Raw genomic sequence first — 12,666 nt, 5'->3', positions numbered from 1 at the left:
CCTTCAACATCAAAATGTACGCTGTATCCAAACTCAACAAACAGCACGAACAGACATGGATCAACCTTCAGAAAAGGTTGAATTCGTTCCAGTTCCCGTACCACAAGCTATTTCACAACGAAGATGTTTATCAATTTGTGAAGAATAAGGCCGTCTCCGTCGGAAGCTGCGAAGGACATTTTATTCCTTCGCTGCTAACAACTACAGGCTTCATACTGGCATCCAACAACGCACAACTTAACATCACCACACACAAGCAACCATTAAACATATTTTCTATATTTGTGGGATACCCCGGAACGGGTAAGTTCAATTGGAATCTTTTTCACTTGCACTTTAACTTCTCGTAGTACCCTTGCTCTCTGCACGCCAATAGGTTTTCATCACTAAATCTTGCTCTAGGTTCAATTAAATTCTAAAAGACCTTCTATTATGAGGCTATCAAATTTTTGTTACTTTTGTCTCCTAAAGGAAAATCTTCTGCTATCCAGTATGCAGCCCAGGATCCACTGGAAAATCTAGGCTTAACCGAAGCCATAATAAGCAAAACCACCTCGTCAGGACTGGTAAAACTTCTTGCGAAGAAGAAGAAAGGAATGATTCTCTCTCCAGAGATCTTCGACATATTAAACAAGCTTCTTAAGTCCGATGAAGACAATGCTACCGCAGGTATCCAGCTTATTTTCGGGCGAGCGTTGCTCATATCACTTCTCTACAGAGGAAAGCAGATTGATCCTTCCAAATACGCCCTTCTGTCTCCTTGGTTCCACGCAACTGGTAAATGCTGCCAAACTGATCGCACGCATGGATCAAGGACACGGCCTAGTGGATAGAATCCTTCTTGCCACCCCCCTTGCCTTTCGTTCAACCCTTATTGAAATGGAGGCAGCCACCGATTATTTATCCACCCAGGTGGTAAGTGACTTCTCTGAAATGTTCGAGAATATAAATGGAATTGACGTAAACGTTGAATTCGTCTTCGACGAAGGAGGGAAGGAGCTACTCAGGGAGAAAATGGACGAGTTCGTAGCTGAGCTCAATGAAGCCATCAGAAATGGGAAAGTGCCACCCAAATCGAAGACGCCAGAACTTATTCCGAGAATAGCCTGCGCTCTACATGTCTTTAATCACGCCCTGGAAGAACTATTGGCCGGTGTACCCTCGTCACAGCCTGATACAACGATATCCAAAACAACACTAGAAAGTGCAGCATCTTTCGTGAATCACCTCGAGACACAGAAGGAAATACTCTGTCAGGTTAGCAATCATAACAACAAAAACTTGCATTTTTCTTTAATTACCTTTATTTTGCGCACATTCCAGTTATTCTTAGTAGAAACTCGGCCTTGTCCTATTGAAAATCCGCTTATTTCATTTTTTCTATAAATGTATTCTATTCGCCGATAGAAAATGATGGCGTGCGCAAAGCTCTTTGAATGATTTATCCACATCTTAGAGAGCTTTGCACTTGAGTTTAGACAGTGGACAGTAATTTTCCGTAGTTTTCCATTACACCGTTTAGCGAATGTTTTTCAAACACGTGCTTCTTCAATATCTCAGGCAATTTGAAGTAAAAGAAAATGAATCATTACTTGGTTGCGAATTTTTTTCCGCGCTTTTTCTGTTTTTTTTTTTTTTTTTTTTTTTTTTTTTGTCATTGGCCAGTGTGATACGATTAGTTTTGTTTTTCTAAACTAATTTTAAAACTACTCTGCTACGTTACCTGAGTCAATCACGAACTAAATAACTATTACCACAGGTAATCCAGGCTCACTTTTTGCGTCACGTACGCATGTTTAAATAGAGAGAACATATGGGGACAAGTTTAGTTCTTGAAATTCACTTAAACATGGAAATATACATCCATGAAACTTAACATGTGGCGAGTATTTTTTCTCCCTAATATGTACAGTTAGTTTAGGTATAATAATCTTCTTAATCCTTTCCTTCAAAGTAGGGAGTAATTTCCATACCTAAACTTCGCCCTATATGTTCTCTCTATTTAAAATTGTTTACGTGACTAAAATAGTTAGCCTGGGTCACCTCTATATTACCAGAAATGCAGTAATGTTTTTCCGACTATTGTAATGGATAACTCATTGATGAGAGGTGAAAACTAACTTTCTCTAGTTGACTTACATTGTTTTAAATTAGTTTCTTCTCCTTTTTCAGTTCCTTAAAGAAGTCACAAATGCAGCTTGTGATAAAAGCATCGATCAGCCCACCACAAAAACGATCAGGGACAACGTCTTAATGACCCAAGGCCCTGTGGTATCTTATCGTTCCTTCAAACATGGCAAAAGATCAGCGCGTGCAATTGCCGAAAGTGAATTTAACACCGCTACAGAATCATTAATGCAAGATGGCTTTGGAAGAATTGTGGAATTTAGAATACCTAGAGCAAAAAGCACCTGCAAGGTATTTGTGAAAAGCAAGCTAAACCCTTGGCCGAACTGTACAGATGTCAGTCTAAACGAATTTGAAAATGCCTTGGCCAGGCCTCTACATAATGATATTACAGTTCCAATGAGAAAATATCTTCAGGACAATAATCACATCTCGAAACAGCAACATATAAATAAAATCCATTTCTATAGGACAAGCAGAAATAAGTTAAGAAAAACAAAAACTTTCATGGCAATAGATTTAGATTTCCTTTTTAAAATTAATGTTTCAGAAACCATTTCATTGAATGGAAACGTTTTCGCTTTTAACATTGGAATTTAATACCTGCTTTTCAAAAATAACATTTCAGTAAAAGTAACTTTTCTTACATTCTAAGTATAGTTTTCATTCTATGTTTGTATTTCATTGTATTTTTAAACCAGGTATGTAAAGTTAATAAGCTTCCATCGAGTTTAGGAATTTACACGGCCGTAGCACTTTATCCTAGTGCTTAACTCATTGCTTATTAAACGAGTTGCCTATTCAAGGAGTGCCAATAACACTTCAAACTAGGTTTTGGTTTAGGGTTAGGGTTAGGGGTTAGGCTTAGGGTTAGGGTTAGAGCTCACTTTATTACTTATTAAAGGACTGCAGACCGCGGTAACAGTTCAGTTTAACACCTAGTTTAATACTTATGCATCCACGGCGGGAGTGCGGACCGCGGTAGCACGTCGCTTGAAAAGTTAGTTAATACTTATTCATCGACTGCGGGGGTGCGGACCGCGGTAGCACTTGAGTTTAAAAATTAAATTACTACATATTCATCTACTACGGTAGTGCGCACAGTGGTAGCACTTTATTTGAACGCCTCATTTCATACATATTCATCCACTTCGGTACTGCGGACCGCGGTAGCAGTTCAGTTTAAACATTAGTTTACTATTTATTCATCCACTGCGTGAGTGCGGACTGCGGTAGTACTTGATTTTAAAAATTACTTTACTAGTTATTTATCCACTTCGTTACTGTGGACCGCAGTAGTAGTTCAGTTTAAACATTAGTTTATTATTTATTCATCCACTGCGGGACTGCGGACTGCGGTAGCACTTGAGTTTAAAAATTACTTTACTAGTTATTTATCCACTTCAGTAGTGCGGGCCGCAGTAGCACTTGCGTTTATAAATTAGTTTACTACTTATTCATCGACATCGGTGGGTTTGACAGCGGTAGCACTTTATTCTTTCTCTTCGCAAGTATATTTTATTTCTTGGCCCAGCGCGGACTGCGGACCACGGGAGCACTCGATTTATAAAGGGCGTGAGTGGCCAGGTATTCTGAAGTTGCTCCATCATGACTGTACAATGATACCGTAGACTCATGTCAACAAAATTTCCTGCCTAAAGATAAAACCCAACAGTTTTCACTTACGTCAAGATCCCTCCAGTTACTGTGCAAATAAGACATTCCGAGAGAAAAAAAAATATGCAGTTTTAGTGTGCTATGTTCCTTTACTTGTTACACTTCGTTACACTAGACGTAATTATTGCGGCCGCACTCTAATGAAGACAGCGGTGCATAGCAGGAAACAAAATCAGGAACCAGAGATCAGGAGTGGGAAAGCGTGAAGTAAGAACAACGGAATATGCTCTCAGTGTTGTCTTTTATTTAGCTAGCAGAAACGACGCAATTTTGGCTGGCGAGTGCTCAGTGTTATCTGGGTGAAAATTATAGCTGCCACCTTTGATTTTCACCGCAACGGAAGACTGGGCAAAGAAATAAATTTGTACAAAAGGGGGCGAGCGAGCGAGAGGCGGTCAAAAAGAGAGGGGAGGTAGTGGGGCAATGAATATTTTTCACCTTTCCCTGCCCCTTTTCCCAACGTTGACTTTAACTGTAAATCAAACATGGCAAGTTTAATGAACGATTGCACGCTTCATTCACCCTTGTGAGACGCCTGCACTACGGCTATCTTTTTTTAAATTTTTTTTTATTTAATAGACGAGAATTTCTCAACTTTTTCAATATGTATATATCCTTATTATCAATATTATTATTATTATTATTATTATTATTATTACTATTATTATTATTATTATCATTATTATTATTATTATTATTATTATTTTGTCAACTATGAACCTCTATTTTTCGGGAAAGGTTTCCTGTTGCATACTCTGTTGCCTCAAAATTATGACAAATGACGTTTGTTTTGGAGGTCAAACGGTTCCCGGTGAAATAGTGCACCTCAAGATGACGGCCGAAAAAATACTTATTTCGCCAACAATTCGATTACTACATAACAATTCTAAAACAAAAGATGTTTTTCAAAGGTTCTGAAGAGTTTTTTCAAGGATACCCAGAAAACTATTTTTTACGAATAATTCAGGTAAAATTTCACCCATTCAGAGATAGCTAAACTTTGGCGACTTAAACTACGAATTTTTATAGCGATTTATATAAGCGTATCTGAGCTCAAGAAGCGCATTACGTGACCAACATGACTTGCACGTCACATTAAGAAAAACATCACCAAAACACTCGAATTCCCTCTTATATCCTACAAAAACTTCGAAACGGTTCACTTTCAAGTTCAACATACATATAATTTTTTCCTGAAGCCAAAAATTCAAGGCAATCTGGCCATTTTCGATAGTCTAGTATATGCAAATTGCTGGTTTATGTTGTTACAACGGTCATATTCGCAACTAATATCAACACAACAGTAACAATAAAACTTTATTAAAATCAGAAGGAATTGCCCAGGCTATAATTATACAAAATTTTATTTTTAGAAGTGGTTTCCGCAAGAGTACCATATAACCCCATACATTAATTATGCATTCAGTCTTTGTTCAATGAAAACAATAGCGATAACGATAGGACTACGCAGAGACTAGTAGTCTCCACTACCACTACCGAAACAAACGACACCGCAGCCCCTACGACTACAGCAACCATACCGTACATAATAGGCATGTCTGAAAACATCTCGCTCATCTTACTACCCTTCAATATCCGCGTCGCCCACAATTCCATCACCAAACTACGTCAGTTACTAACCAACGTTAACGACAAAGACGAACCGAGGAACAGACAGGGAACGATTTATAAGATCAATTGTTCCGACTGCCAAGCCTCCTACATCGGTGAGACTGGCAGAAACCTCACGACAAGACTGACTGAACACAGACGGGCGACGAGGAAAGGTGATGTCAGCAATCACATTGCTGAACACCATCAACTTACCAACCACAACATTGACTGGGACTCTGCGCAATGCCTAACCTACAGCACTGACTATTTTCAACGACTGACTCTAGAAAGCTGGTTTACTAACTTAGAACAGACTCCCCTAAACAGATGTCCACAACTACCCGCTCCATACAAACGACTTATTCACGACATAAACATCAGAAACGACCGAAAAAGAACGACCTAACATTACCGACAGATCGAAACAGGATCATCACGACCGACTTAAGTCACTTGAGTCTTACAGCCAATAACATCACGACAAAACCAACCGATCATTTCACACGAACTGGAATAAGAACATTCTACTGACAACAATCATTCACTTGAATCTGATGATGACTTCCGCACAGGTTGTCGAAACGTCAATCACTACCACCGATAACAATCCTTCTCAGGACTACACTCACCCGGACGATCAGACTAAACCTTCACTAGTAGTCTTTGTTTTCTAATTTAGGATTTTTTTTCTAAGTCCTTTTTGAAACAGGGTAAATTTGGCGCGTTTCGGCTTTGCAAAACGAAAAGCTCACGTAATTTTCCAGAGGTTTTTAATTTGCACTTTATACTCGAGCACAAGAACTCTGTTTTATCCTGTTTTAACTTGAAATTTATCTTTCTTAGTTTCATTGTCATATTATTAATGGCGCAGTTCTTCTAATTTCTCACAGAGAGGATGAACCACCAAACCAAGCTGTATCAGCCACCATCTTGAAAGAGGTAAAAAAAATAGAGCAGATTCAAAATGATTCTCCTTGCACTGAAAGAAGAATTCTGGGTATGTTGAATCGGAGATTGTTTCGCCAAATAAACGTAAACACAATTTCTCTTTAACTTTGGGTTGAAATTAAATGGGACAAGTGCTCCATCTTGCCCCTTGCTCACTACAGTCCTGTAAACTAACAATATTTTTGATATAACTGATCTTGGCATACCTACCTTTCCTTTCCTTTCAGATGCTCTTTCTCAAAACTTCGAAACGTCAAAGAAACGTAGACGACAGGAAGAAAATGGTACGAGCAGTATTAGAAGGAGCAGAAGAAGCGACAGAGAATTAAAAGGGTAAAAGAAGTTTTTTGGCTCTTTAACACTCAACTATCTTATCAGCTTGTATGTTTGAATAAATTTCGGAAAGTTTGAATTCCAGTTTGATTTAAAAACTGGTTAAGGTTCAAATTACACTGTAAATCTGTTGGTAAAAAAAACTTTTTATGCCAAGAACAACTCAAACCAGGGACACTGAGGTTCATTTAAGAGCTTTATAAATGCTTTATTGTAGGAATTGCTCACCATTCAGTATTATAAAAACTTCTTTCACATTTTTCCTTTTTAGAAACTGGATAAGAGACTCAAAGTGGCAAGTGAATAAGAGAAGAGGGAACCAATTTCCGAGGCCCAGCATCCTAGTCTTGTCTCCTCGGATGAGTGTGATTAAGAAGATCCCACATCAATTATGAAGAGGCACCCCTTGTTACCTGGAGGACAGAAGAAGTTACCAACTTCTTCCATATACTAGACCAGTGGTATAAGTCTTCCATGACGAATCAGCAAAAGAGGCAGTCAGTGAAAAGAAGGGTTGGTAGACCAATTCATAGAAATAGTAGAGAGATCCCAGAAAAACTGCACTGGGCCACCACTTTAATCCAATTTGAATTTTAGTATACAGTCACTCAATTCTCTTCTAGGGACCATCTCTTATAAACTTGCTATATTTTTGCCCAATGATACAGATAATGTAGGTCTGCCATCTCCGTTCTTTTATTCTGTCTGACTTAAGCTTTTAATTTGACAATTTGCTGATTTCAATTTTCTCACAAGAAACCCCCTCAGTTGGCAAATTTAAAGTGAGACTTTTGTACAATCATGGTCGATTACAAGAGAGTTTGAAGACTGTAAACTTATAGATGTCTAAAATGTAATACTTTGAGCAATTAAAGTTATTGAGCAGCCTACATTTAAGTTATTGTCAATGAAAAGTGAATTCAGTCTCTAGGATATTTTCCCTTCCCTGATCACTATTTGGCACTTATGTCCAGGATTGAATGCAGGTGTTTTTTACCAAATAATTCACATATATATGAATGGATTTTTGAACATTATCACACAACTTCATATTTGACTAAATTGTGCATTCCAGTGAGCTTTTTATCTGTGAGGACAATTTGCCATGCTCATTTTAAAGAGCCCAAAATCCTGGATGTATCTGCTATTTTAGAGGAAGCTAAAATTTTCATTCTCTCTTTTATAGTTCTCTAGCTCTCCATCAGATGGAGTAGTGTCTCAATTTTAAACATCAGAAGTGTTTCAAATAGATTTAATGCAGATGTAAGATTAAATATAAGGTGACATTCTCAGCATGTTGCCTTGATTCCCTCGGCACATGAAGTTCACATATTATTTTTTCCTCAAACCTTGACACTCATTCCTGCAAAATGCTTATAATAGAAGTTTAGAAATTTAAACATGTATCTAGAAATCACTTTTCTGGTCATAGTTTGCATATATTGATTCACACATGACTTTTCAGACAGTACATCCTTCAAATTTTATCATATCAGTTGTACTGTAAAGGTTAAGTTTTGCCTCTTTTTGGCTTTAGACAAAAAAAATGTGTAAAGTTAAATAAGGCTAAGAAACACGATTGTTATCAGGCTATATTTTGGACTCTGAATAAATTGTACCGCTAATATCATTTTGCATTAATAAACTTGGTGATAATTATTAAAGAGTGCTTATCCTGTCTGGGAGAGGGAAATAGGACAAAATGCTTTGAGAACCTGCAGTAGAGTTGAGTCCAAGAAGTGAAATTTGACGAACAGCGATTAACCGAGCGGCGGTAAACGCGGGAAAATGCATCCCTTGCACAAATTCACCTTTGCAGAAAATACCGGAAAATTAATGCATGCTTTTGGTTGGTTAATTCCAGTGAACATAGCGTTCGAATGCGCAAAACGGCTGTAAATGGCAGAATACATATTGTTATTTTCCATAGATTAACTGAACAACAATGAAAGGTAAAACGCCGGAAAATGCGTTTCCATGAATTTCGTCAATTTCGCTATCACGGAAAAACGTTGGATAATTCTTGTGAACATTTCATTTACCGGGCGAAAAACGGTGGCGAACAAAAGAAAACATAGCACTTTCTATGTATTATACCAACTGCAAACTTTGGAAAACATTACGTTTTCCCGTATTTACACATATCAACCTTCCCGGAAAATGTGTGTTTTCAGCTGTTAACTCTGGTGAATACGTTGTTGTTCACTCGGAAAATGTCAATGAACAAAAGGAAAACACGCTGCTTGCGGTACTGCGTTAACCGAGCGGTTAATGCCGGAAAATAAATTGTTTACCTGCATGCATTTACCGCTAAGGAAAACTACCGAATAATGGAACGAATACTGGGATTCACTGATGCGAAAACGCACAGAAAACGTCGGATTTTCCGTAGGCAAAACGCGGGTAAACTTTAATAAATTGCCACGTATTCCGTGAATTCAACTTTTGTTTTCCGTAGGGTGAGCGCTAGTTTTTTCGCCGTGTTGAAATATCTAGTTAAATCCATCATTCTTAAAAACTTTAAATTACTTCAAAACGATCCAGAGACAGGCACTATCTTTTCGCAGCCTCCACTCATTTCATTCAAACGCGACAAAAACTTAGGCAATTTTTTGGTCAGAAGCTCTTTTCAGACTAATGAGCAACCAGGCACTTTTAAATGCGCTCGTGCACGATGCAAAACGTGTCCTTTCATTCACAACACTGATAAAATATCGGGACCTAAACGATCCATTAAGATCACCGATCACTTCACGTGCACCTCCGCTAATGTAATCTATTGCATAACTTGCACTTATAGCAAAAAGATATACATCGGCGAAACAGGCAGAAGACTAGGTGACCGATTCCGAGAACACCATCGAGACGTGGAAAGGAATGACAAGGACACATCGAAACCAGTCGCTAGACATTTTAATTTACCCAATCATTCTAAGCAACATATGGCAATCTGCGGTCTTTCCTTGCACTTAGGTGGCACGGAAAGCCGTAAAAATCTTGAACAAAAGCTCATCTTTCAAACCGGCAGTCTAAATCCCACAGGGATCAATGGACGCTTTTCATTCCACTAATTTATTCATGTTTTTTCTCGTTGCCATGCACCCACCAATGACGTAGCTCCATTTTCTGCCTTTAAAAGCACACACAACCCTCAATTCCTCTATTCGCTCCGACGAAGGGCTAACGCTCGAAACGTCAGCTTTTGTAATCATTACGGTGGCCAATTTACCATTTCAACTCTGTTGTTCGTTACTCCCACCGAAGCAGCCCCAAACAGTTTCTTTCGAAACTATCAGCCTTTAAAATAAGTTAGTTTGTTAGTTAGTCAGTTCAGTATGATTTGGTTATTTGGTTATATTTAGAATGTAGTTATAATCTGAATGAATTCAAATTCCAAAGTTATTTACTGCATAACCGTACAAAGGTTTGTTTGCTATATTGTAAAACTCAGGGCCCTTGTATTCCTTTCTTTATGGGATCAAAATAAATTTTCCGTTCAAATGTAAGTTGCCGTCTCCCGTATAGGAAGAGTAGTCTGGCTTTGCAAATTCTACATTCCTCGTTTTCCAAATTTTTGTTGATTTCAACTTTGCTACCGCTTAATTTGGTGTATCACTGCACCGTTCCATCCGCGATCGCTCAACGTTTTGTTTTGCTACATGACACGCCAGTCAGTTTTTGAGAAAAGGTTCCATTTCATCCCCTTTGATTGTTCCTTCAAGAATGTGTGACATGTCGGGGATGCCACGCAGTGGACATGGGACGGTTTGTGAGAAATCATGGGTTTCGGGCAGGCGGTTTTTCTGGTTATCTCCCCTTCTCCCTTCCCCGCGCTTTGTCACTCGTACCAAATCTCTACCCGTCCAATATGGCGACCGAATATTCGCCGCGCTGAGTCTACCACTTGAAAACAAAAACTATCGCATGGAAGCAAGCTAAAGGCTGTCAGAATAATTTCTGTGAACTGGATTGGTTAATTCTCTCTGCCATCCCTTCGAGAAGATTTTTTTCCTGTAATTGTAGATCCTTGTGATTTTTCTTTTTCATTCTTTCCAGAATCATGCAAACTATCATTGATCCGCTGTGAAACGCACGCGCATGCACTTGGGTCTCTCTTGCGTTATACCTGGAATAACTGTAATATTGAGCGCCAATAAACCATGCAGATGCTATACAAGCACTATGGAAACAGTCACAGGAATTTTCTCATAACTCGATCACTGCCCATATCCAGTGGAGCCATGAGAAGATCTCGAACTTAATCAAAGGACTCCCTATGCATGGTTTATTCCATGTGTAGACGTTTCAACTTAAACAAGATTAACTGATATGAATAATAAGAATGGGAAAATTTGTTATGTAAAGCAACTTTGAAAATACGTTTGGAAAATTTGTATTTTAATTATCAATATGAAGCAGTTGGGACTTCATGACGAAATTATTATTTTTCTGAAAAAAAAATGAAAGATGAACTTCAGTTATGAGGTTTTCTGAACAACAGCTCTCGATCAGGCCTGTAGGCTCCTCGAAGTTCCAATTTTCGTGAATAGCACTTGTTTGTTTTAATAATAATAAAATCATGTGTTTGCGGCGGTGAAATTATAAGTTTCGTTTTATGTCTTACGCAAGATTGATTCATCAACGATTTGCTGATGAAAAGTTTGTCGGTTGCAAACTAGAGAGAAATAAGACTTAAGACGTAGAAGATTTGCATGGAAAAACTTGAGCAATGTTTAACGCAACTGAATAAGAAAAAAGATGATTAGGCAGGTTTTAAACGCAGGTAAGTGGTGGCATAGAATATGCTCATCTGATAGGATGACCATGAGTTCAAAAGCGATGTTTACCATCATCAGGCGTACGTAGTTGCATAAAACAACCTTCCACGTAGAGTTTTATAATTCAATAATTGTTGATGCACAATAAAGCGAAAGGATATCTATAGAGGTTTCAAAGGCCTTTTTAAAACTATTCATTTCATATCCAAAAGTTTATTTTGAACAAGTTGAGTTTTTTGTGGTAGATATTGTCGTCTAAACCAGTTTTTTTAAGAAAAGATGCGGAAAACTCCGGTTTAAAAATTGTTGGGTTGAGGCATTTGACAGTGCACTCTCCATATATCGGTTGGGAAATGTACGACTTCTCCTCGAGAGAAAGTTTTTACTTTTTTCTTTCCTCGTGAAAATTGTTTAGGGCAATATTGAACATTCATAGTTTGGTTGTTCTCCAATCCTCCTTTTTTTGTGTCGCCACAAGCTACAACTGATTTCTGGCCAGACCGCCCATGTGGACAGCGATCGAAAGTGTCGAGCGCGCTCACGAAATTCTCTCTTGCTACAAGTTAAAAGATGTACTTAGTCATTTCACAAACAAAATATGGAAACTTCACTTGGAATCAGAGGAGAACCTTCTCTTCGACTTTAATTTGCATATCAAAAAGTCACTAATTTGGAGAAAAGAATACTTAAACTGCAGGTGCAATCGGGCGGAAAAAAACTCTCAGCAAGAGCGACACTTAACAAAAGAATATGCTTCATTGAGGCTATGATCTCTAAGATTTTGTTCTAAAATTTCTCAGGAAATTTGGTCAGAATGCCACAGAGACATCAATTTGAATATCTAGGCTTTTTTATGCGCTTGAATTTTCACAGTTTAACTCAAAATTTCTTTTCTCATTTGATGCTGCTTATAATTACTAAAACAGGTACACGACGATTCCCTAAGGATACATACATACATGTGTTAATTGCCACTCCCCATGGGGGATTTTCAGAGCCAATTCCCACCCAGCAACCACCCCAGGGGAGGACAGCCATCACACAGTAATCTCGTGCATGGGAAATTAATGTCTCCTACCCCTAACCCTGCAGGAGACGGGACCTCCATTTATTAGTCCCTATCTGAGAAGACTAGAGAATCTAACCATTTTTGACGTTATAGAGAGGTAGCATATTCTTCTCACTGCAC

At 38.3% G+C, this 12,666-nt stretch overlaps 1 protein-coding gene and 1 pseudogene across 1 annotated transcript; both read left to right on the top strand.

Annotated features, from left to right (window-relative positions):
* Positions 1 to 713: 713 nt before the first annotated feature.
* On the top strand, positions 714 to 2,727 carry LOC148737902 (uncharacterized). The gene is made up of 2 exons (XM_088749357.1): positions 714 to 1,257; positions 2,173 to 2,727. The coding sequence occupies exons 1-2, from the start codon at positions 805 to 807 to the stop codon at positions 2,725 to 2,727; spliced, it is 1,008 nt and encodes a 335-aa protein (XP_088605483.1). The 5' UTR covers positions 714 to 804.
* Positions 2,728 to 4,702: 1,975 nt separating this feature from the next.
* Positions 4,703 to 7,296, top strand: LOC148737901 (uncharacterized; annotated as a pseudogene).
* The last annotated feature ends 5,370 nt before the right edge of the window (positions 7,297 to 12,666 follow it).

This window comes from Stylophora pistillata, chromosome 2, assembly GCF_964205215.1.
Source record: "Stylophora pistillata chromosome 2, jaStyPist1.2, whole genome shotgun sequence".
Lineage (NCBI taxonomy): Eukaryota > Metazoa > Cnidaria > Anthozoa > Scleractinia > Pocilloporidae > Stylophora > Stylophora pistillata.
This window is presented reverse-complemented; position numbering and strand designations above follow the sequence as displayed.